Source organism: Hippocampus zosterae, chromosome 4 (genome assembly GCF_025434085.1).
Source record: "Hippocampus zosterae strain Florida chromosome 4, ASM2543408v3, whole genome shotgun sequence".
In the NCBI taxonomy this organism is placed as follows: Eukaryota; Metazoa; Chordata; class Actinopteri; order Syngnathiformes; family Syngnathidae; genus Hippocampus; species Hippocampus zosterae.
In genome coordinates, this window is record NC_067454.1 from 20,288,760 (window position 1) to 20,297,999 (window position 9,240).

The 9,240-nt window shown below is 37.8% G+C and overlaps 2 protein-coding genes across 3 annotated transcripts in view; one reads left to right on the top strand and one right to left on the bottom strand.

Annotated features, from left to right (window-relative positions):
* Positions 1-9,240, top strand: part of apip (APAF1 interacting protein) — a 239,912-nt gene that overhangs the window by 20,825 nt on the left and 209,847 nt on the right. The window lies entirely within an intron of this gene.
* LOC127599346 (zinc finger protein 572-like) lies at positions 1,229-8,517 on the bottom strand. The gene is made up of 2 exons (XM_052063252.1): positions 7,960-8,517; positions 1,229-2,890 (listed from the first exon to the last, which is right to left on the bottom strand). The coding sequence occupies exons 1-2, from the start codon at positions 8,147-8,149 to the stop codon at positions 1,956-1,958; spliced, it is 1,125 nt and encodes a 374-aa protein (XP_051919212.1). The 5' UTR covers positions 8,150-8,517; the 3' UTR covers positions 1,229-1,955.

The window sequence follows — 9,240 nt, forward strand, 5'->3', positions numbered from 1 at the left end:
AAGGTAAAGGTGACAGTCGTGCCTGTGGTGGTCGGAGCACTCGGGGCAGTGACCCCCAAACTAGATGAGTGGTTGCAACTGATCCCGGGAACAACGTCGGACATCTCAGTCCAGAAATGTGCAGTGCTGGGAACAGCAAGGATACTGCGCAGAACCCTCAAGCTTCCTGGCCTCTGGTAGAGGACCCGAGCTGAATGAGGGACGGACACCACCCGAGGGGTGAGATGAGAAATATATATATATATATATATATATATAATATATATATATATATATATTAGAGCTGTCAAACGATTAAAATATTTAATCTAATTAAAAATGCAACTGTCATAATTAACTCAAATGAACTAAAAAATTAATCGTGATTCCTCACACATTTTTATCGTTTATGAATTTCCTTTTACATTTTTTGTCCTATTTTGTCCCCATTTTAATGCTCTCATCAACATGGAATCAATCAGTTTTCTATGTGCCAAATGCAAATATTTACTGAAATAACAATTTCAATTTTCAACTTTACGTGAACAATTTTTTCACTTGGTGCAGTTATTCACACATAATCGAGTGAATAACATTCATTCATTCATTCATTCATCTTCCATACCGCTTGATCCTCACTAGGGTCGCGGGGGTGCTGGAGCCTTTACCAGCTGTCTTCGGGCAGTAGGCGGGGGACACCCTGAACCGGTTGCCAGCCAATTGCAGGGCACACATAGACGAACAACCATTCGCACTCACACTCACACCTAGGGACAATTTAGAGTGTTCAATCAGCCTGCCATGCATATTTTTGGAATGTGGGAGGAAACCGGAGCACCCGGAGAAAACCCACGCAGGCCCGGGGAGAACATGCAAACTCCACACAGGGAGGCCAGAGCTGGAATCGAACCTGGTACCTCTGCACTGTGAAGCCGAAGTGCTAACCACTGGACTACCGGGCCACCCTTTATGTAAAATTGAAAATCGAAATTGTTATTTCAGTAAATATTTGCATTTGGCACATAGAAAACTGATTGATTCCATGTTGATGAGAGCATTAAAATGGGGAAAAAATAGGACAAAAAATGTAAGAGGAAATTAAGAAACAATAAAAAATGTGTGAGTAATCACGATTAATTTTTTAGTTGATTTGAGTTAATTATGACAGTTGCATTTTTACTTGGATTAAATGTTTTAATCGTTTGACAGCTCTAATATATATACACACACACATATATATATATATATATACACACACACACATTATTTTTGCCTGGATTTGGGAGGAACGTATTGAGCTTTGAGTGTTGATTCAGACCTTCCACTACTCAAGCGAAGTGGAAAACTAAAACGGAACCTCGGCTTAATCTCAGATGAGTTTACAATCAAAATTTTCAAAAAAATTTTGCTCGAGTTCACAGACTACAATTTTCTCCTGTACTCAAAGTAACAGAGCTCGACGTGCTTGCCCCAACCTCGCACCACATTGGAATGCTATGAAATATATTCCTCCTCCCCATTTCAGGTGCAGACCTCATTTTGATTTTGTAGATCAAATCTGTCTAAATTAGACACACGTGAAGCAAAGAAAAACTATTTGGATAAGCAAAGGTTTAAAAAAAAGTGTTTATTGCAATTTTCTTGAGCACACTTTTTCCAAAATTGTACTCTTCTGATTTCACTTATACTGTACATAAAAAAATATTGATGCCTAAATAACCGAGAAGGGTGTATTTATACAATTCTTATATGATCCAATTAGTTCACTAATCCCAATTATTATCATGACTAGTTGACTTCTGTAGCAAAGCAGTAATTTGTGGCAGCACTAGTAATGAATCTAAAATATGTTGTGGAACACTGTATCCACTTTTTCCTGTCAACTTTGATTATAAACATCACAACGTAGACATCAAAGGCGTGCAAACTGTTCAAAATGGTACTCGAGGGACTCAGGAGTCCCTCAAATGGCACAGCTAGTTGCCGTCGTCAGTGTGTATTCTCATATGATTCCTCAATGTTGCAGCGGCACAGAAACATTTTTTGCATACAGGGCAGGAAAACCGCTTCTGTCCAGTGTGTTTCCTCATGTGGATCACGAGTGACGACCGAAGGCGAAAACTTGCGTTGCAGACCGAGCAGGGATGTGGATTCTCTCCAGTGTGCGTGCTGGCATGCCTTATCAAGGATACTGGATAAGCGAATCTCTTATCGCACACTAAGCACCTGAAGGGGTTTTCCCGATTGTGTGTCTTCATGTGTTGAGTTAAAGTGAAACGAACGCTGAAGCTTTTATTGCAGACCGAGCAGGAAAAAGGTTTCTCTCCAGTGTGCGTCCTCGTGTGCGTGATCAGGTGTGGTTCCTTCAAGAATGCTTGACCGCAAGCTGAGCACATGAACGGTCTCTCTCCTGTGTGCCATCCCATGTGCCTATTTAAATGGGTCTGGTTAAAGAAGACTTTGTCACACTGAGAGCATTTCCAGCATCTGTCGTCAGTGGGACATCTCATATCATCTTTCAAATGTTTATTATCAATATCCGGCAAACGTGACGTCATGCCATCGCTGACAGATAGATGAGCAAAGCGGCTGTCTGCTTGTGGTCCTCCGCAGTGATCGCCGTCACCTTGTGTTGTCACATGCCGACCTGAGTTACTGCTCGTCCCTCTGTTCTCCTCACTTTGACAATTTTCAATCTTCAGGACAACGTGATCAGCAAGCAACTCCGGCCTTTGAAGCTGCTCTTCCAGCTCTTCCTCTTTAATGTTAGGACGCGCTGGATCCTGCTGCTCCACCCCAGAGTGGCACTCCTGCTTTTCCACCTTTTCCTTTTTAACGTGGGGGTGCGCTAGATCCTGCTGCTTCACTCCGGAGCGCCACTCCTGCTTCACAGGATCATCTTCACTGATATCTGTAGTACAAAAGAGGACGAGCATACGTGGTTTAGAAAAGTCAAGCTTTGTTCATTCAAATCGCATTTGCAAAATGTCCAGACTTTAGTGGGAAACTTGCTTCCATTATTTGTTGAACTTGTCTACTGTGTTGAATACGATATTGCTGTCTGCCAAGGAGGACACAATTTGAAGAGCGTTCAGGAGCTTCATCTAGATAAAATAGTCCTTTGCGACCATCTTGTTGCATCATTCTATAAGGTCATTATAAAGCTTTTTAGCAGGTGTGTCAATTATTTGCCAATACCATATAACCTAAAGAAGTAGAAGAACAAAACATGGGAGCTGCTGTAAAGGCAGCCACTCTCGCGGCGCCAGCTTGAAGTCAAAATAACAAAACACATAAGACACAGACAGTCGTGTCAGTATCATTTCACCAGTGGATCAGGGACGTCATGCTGAAAAAGTCCCCATGTCTGCTACAAGCTACTGTATGTTTTGAAAGCAAACATGAAACTGTAGCGTCCATTGATGAAAAGAGATTGGCTCACATCTCCTGTCCCACGTAATCCGCTTCAATTCCAAGCCCTGACTCCCAGTTCCACATATGCATCGGCGCTCTGCGCTGACGCTCCTTTCTTCTCATCGTCGGCTCCTCAAGCCATACATCCATCCAGCCAGATTTACAAATAAATCTCAATTTAAAAAAACAATTGTTCCAAGATTCGAATAGTACATTTTCATATTCAAACGAAATGAAATAGGACCTTTTCAGCCCCAGAACGAAGTTATGTTTATCTTGTTTTATGGGCTAGTTGAAAAAGAAAGAATGTTCCCTCGATTAATCTTAACTAATTTGCCATGGCTGAAAAGCACGTGTAGTGCTCGTTATGATGCTTGTTCAAAAACGCACCATGCCTTGCCTGACAGAAAAGTGGTTCTGCTTTTTTTTTCTTGCCACAAACTAACAACTAAACATTTCATCTGAGAGAGAAGCTTTGCATGTTGCAGAGGAGCTACGTTTAAACTATAGGTGGAAGAAGTTAAATGAGCATTGGCGCTGTATGTACACATGACATGCACTTTGGGTGCATTGTTTTCCCAAAATGTAATGATCATAAGATGAATAAGAAACTATATTTTGTGATCACGGTTTGGGTTCTCTTTATCGCTTAAACTTTACTGTTGGCAATTCCAAAACTTTTGAGTGTTGTCAGTGACTTGCTGCCCCCCCCCCCTTCCCATTAACTGCAGGGTTTCACTTTTACTGCTTTCTATTTGAGATTAGTAAAGACTTGTAGATTTTGCCACACAAAAATGTACGGCCAGATAAGAAAGGCAAACATAAAATACCTCGTGTCTTGCCTCTTTTTTATACACGTGACGTACAGAGGTAACACTGATCATTACCTGGATGAACAATTCAACACTAATATAAAATTGGAAAATGCACTTTCGGTAATACACTTAAACAGTAGAAGTCTCTATAAAAACTTCACAAAAATTAAAGAATACCCGACTAAATTAAATAAATTTAAAATAATTGCCATATCAGAAACTTGGCTTGATGAAGATAAAACAACTGAAATGGAAATAGAAGGTTATGAAATGTTTGCAACTAATAGAGAAAACAAAAAAAGGAGGGGGGGTTGCAATATATGTAGACAAAGCACTTAAATGCAGTAAAATCGAGAGATTGACAAACACAATAGAAAACCTAATGGAATGTCTAACCATTGAAATACACAATAAAAAGGCATCAAATATCATCATAAGTTGCATCTATAGGACACCAGGAACATGTATTGACACATTCAATAAAAAACTAACAGATATGCTCAGTTACTACAACGATAAGAAAACACGGATAATATGTGGTGACTTTAACATTGACTTATTAAACCCAAATAGACACAAAAAACAACTGACTTCATAAATACTATGTACAGCAACAGCTTTTTCCCAGTAATCCTGAAACCTAGCAGAATAACAGTTGACACGGCCACATTAATAGATAACATATTTATAAATAAGATTGATCATAAAATGGAAAGTGGACTTCTCATTAATGACATAAGTGACCACCTGCCTGTTTTTGCAGTTTTTCATAATTATTTCGATAGAAAAGCTAAATCAACAACTTGTATAACAGAAATAAGACTAAGAACCCAACGTTCCATCGATGCCTTTAAGCAAGACCTAGAAAAACAAAACTGGACCGAGGTCTACTCAAACGAAGACCCAAATACAGCGTTTGAAGTATTTCAGTCTACCATAATCTTCTTATATGATAAACATTTTCCATTAACTAAAGTTTCCAAAAAGTATAAAGACCCAAGTAAGCCATGGATAACGAAAGGCATAGAAAACGCATGTAAAAAGAAAAACAATTTATATAAATTGTTTTTAAAATTCAGAACTGAAGAAGCAGAAAAAAAATATAAGACCTATAAAAATAAATTAGTAAATATTATAAGAACCAGTAAAAGAGATCATTGTCATGCACTATTAGAGCAGAATAAAGGTAACACACAAGAAATATGGAAAATACTTAACCAAGTAATCAGAAATAGTCCTAAAAAAATGGATTATCCAGAGTATTTTATCAAAGGCAAAAATACTATTTTGGAAAAAACTGCAGAAATAGCAACTGAATTTAATGAGTATTTTGTCAACATCGGCAGTAACCTAGCAAAACAAATTCCTGATCCAACAGACCTGTTTGAAGTGGATAGATACGTAGAAAAAAACTCCTCCACGATGTTCCTTACTGCAGTAAAACAAGAAGAAGTATCAAATATTATAAAAACTTTTAAAAATAAAAAGTCAACTGATTGCTTTAATATTGATATGACAATAATCAAGCAGATTATAGAATATGTAGTGCGACCTTTCACACACATATGCAACCTGTCATTCAAAGCTGGTATCTTTCCATCAAAAATGAAAATTGCTAAAGTTATTCCAATCTATAAAAGTGGAGAAAAACATCTGTTTACAAATTATAGACCAATATCACTACTACCACAATTTTCAAAAATATTAGAAAAACTATTTTCTCGCAGACTTGATAGTTTTATACAAAAGCATGCGCTGTTAAGTGAGAATCAATATGGCTTCAGGGAAAAACGGACCACCTCAATGGCAGTTATGGAGTTTGTGGAAGCAATAGCCACTAATATAGACTACAAAGAATTTACTGTTGGGGTTTTCCTAGATCTAAAAAAAGCTTTTGACACAATAAATCACAGTATATTATTGAAAAAACTAGAAAGATATGGCATTAGAGGTGTAGCTTATAAATGGATAAAAAGTTATTTAGAAAACGGATATCAGTACGTGCAACTCAACAATAAAAAAACGAATCAACTGAAAATCACTCACGGAGTTCCTCAGGGGTCAGTGCTTGGTCCAAAACTATTCATCTTATATATAAATGATATCTGCAAGGTCTCAAAACTATTTAAATGTGTCCTATTTGCTGATGATACAACTTTCTACTGTTCTGGAATAAATCTGAAAGAGCTCCTGACAACCGTAGAAAATGAATTAAACAAATTAAAAAACTGGTTCGACAGAAATAAATCGTCACTTAACCTGAAAAAATCGAAGTCAATTGTTTTTGGCACAAGACCAATCAAACACCAAGCTAAAATTATGGTAAACTCAATTGAAATAGAAAGAGCGTATGAAACCAAGTTTCTCGGATTAGTAATAGACTCAAAACTATGTTGGAAACCACATATCGATAACGTAAAAAGAAAAATAGCCAAGACCGTAGGGATCCTCTACAAAACCAAGCAAGTGCTAAATAAGAGATCTTTGTACACATTATACACTTCATTATTATTACCATACATGACCTACTGTGTGGAAATATTGGGAAATGCCTGCAAAACAAACACACTCCCTATTCTCAAACTACAAAAAAAAAGCAATTCGAATTATTAATAGATCAAAATACCGTATACGGAACCCACAAATCCACTATTTATCAAATTAAATACGATAAAATCGCCCAATTAATGTACAAAGCACACAATAACCTGCTCTGCCAAAACATTCAGAAGTTTTTCGAAATTCGAGAAAGCAACTATGAATTAAGGGGTACCAACTTACCGGTATTCAAAAAACTCAAAACAAGAACAAACATCAAGCAAAGAAGTGTATCTAGCAAAGGTGTTAATCTGTGGAATAATCTCGAAACGGACCTAAAAATGAATAAATCGCTTGCTGAGTTCAAAAACAAATTCAAAAAAAAGTACAAACAACCTACAGCAATCAGAGTTAAAATGATAAATTCTAAACATTAAATATAATGATAAATCAGAACTAAGTTGATAAATAGAGAAAGGTATTGCAATATCCATTATGAATACAAGAGAAAATTGACACAAGAGTGCCAGGGTGAGGATGTATATAATCCCGATACAAACCAAAAGTTGTGAAAATATCACGGTTAAGGGTAAAGTAAGAGCCTTAATGGAGACTTCTTTCTTCTTACTTTTTTTCTTTTCTGATTGATATAAAAATGATTTAGTAGATATAAACACATAACGGGGTAGGACGAGATAAGTTTTTTTACTTCATCCTACTCCCTTGAACATAATAACTGTGATGAATGAAGACTGATTTATTTCTTTTTACTTTTTTATCTACCTTATTTTCTGTCAAATTATTACTGTATGTTTTATGTTCAATGAACAAACAACAAAACAATTATGCTGTGTAAGAGAACGCACAACTGTTCCACGTTGATGCCAAGACACGCGGTCACCGGGTTAGTTTGTAAACGAATTGTGTGTGTGTTAGGGTCGTTTGTTAACCAAGGTATGACTCTATTGTGTAACATTTGAATCATCATCCAACTTGCCTGAGGTGACGCCGTTTTCTTCAACGGTGCAATGGCCAAATAAAGACGCTTAAGTCCCGATAGTGCTTCATTCCAAAATGAATCGAAAGTGTCCTTATCAGAGGTTTAATGGGCTCTTTTCACGTAATCTCCCATATTGTCGAAATACTCCTGGGTTTTTCCCGGTTTGAAAAATTGCACTGTTCTAGACATGATTGTTAAAAGACTTGCACAAACCTCTTCTTTGTCCACCTTGCGTCTTGAAAACGGCGTCCAATAGCTGACGTTGTCGCTCGTTTTCCTCCTTCGTTCGACAAAGTTGCTCCTCGTATTCTGCAATCGTTCTTTCAAACACTCCAACTATTTCTTCGACGGCGGCACTCAGTCGCTCATTCAGCAAGGCTCTCAGCATTTGTGATTTGCACATTTTCACAGGATACGCAACAACTCTCTACACTCACTTGAGTTCTATAGATGTTGCTTAAATTCCGCCTTTGTTCGTTTAGAGCGAACAAGCTAAAAGCAACGCCGGGAAGCAGCGACGAGCTTATTCCGCAACAATGAAGGCAATTAGGATGTTTTTTCCTCGATTAAATGACACAAGGAACGAACAACCGGCAATCAACACAATGACATGCATTTTGAAATGAAGTCATCGTTAGAAGTTAAACCTGTAGGACAATAATTCGAAGAGCGTTCAGGTTGAAGTTACGAGACCAGACCACGTGAGTTCGAAGCTCTGTTTGGCGCTAGCGGTGGCTCGGCTCGACTGCTACCACAGGTCATACGGCAAGACCACTTGTTCAAACTTAATCATCGGTGGGGGCGATAGCTATTATGATTCTACGACAACAACTACTATGACAATTACACATATTATCTCAAGGTTTCGTGACTCATTCGCCGATATAGGAACTATTTGAAGAGTTTAAATAATGCCATTTTCTTTTTCGTGACTCATTCGCCGATATAGGAACTATTTGAAGAGTTTAAATAATGCCATTTTCTTTTTCGATAATGGACGCTACAACTTCGTGTTGCTTTTAGACTTGAAGCAGACGTGTGCACATTTCCGCATGATGTCTTCGATCCACTGGTGAAAAGGACACTTCGATTCAATCCTTTTTCATCTATAACTGCTTCAAACAACAAAGTGTATGCAGGAAGGAAACGTGGTTAAGATTGCAGGAAAAGTGGTTAAGATTGAGAGACTGTCTGTGTCTTAGGTGTTGTGTTGTATTATTTTGTCCTTTTATGTTAACTGTTCACTACTGCTTATAGTGTGAGAAAACATTCAGTTAAAAGTAGGGTTTGAATGTACACCTGAGAAATCATACTGTGGAGAAACCTTTCAGGTGTTCAGTTTGCTGTACAAGATTCACTGATAAGGGAGATTTGAACATATACACAAGAACACACACTGGGACTTTTCTATTCAGTGTGCAGTAAGCAGTTCACTCAGAAGGGACAATTGGAAAAACCATCAACACAATTGATAACACACACTGGAAATAAAAC

What these genes read in the sequence shown, in the direction of transcription:
- LOC127599346 (XM_052063252.1), bottom strand. Translation starts at nt 8,149, where the DNA reads ATGTGCAAATCACAAATGCTGAGAGCCTTGCTGAATGAGCGACTGAGT. An exon ending in GCAAGGTGGACAAAGAAGAG is followed by an intron (nt 2,891 to 7,959) that starts GTTTGTGCAAGT and finishes TTTGTACTACAG; the next exon opens with ATATCAGTGAAGATGATCCT.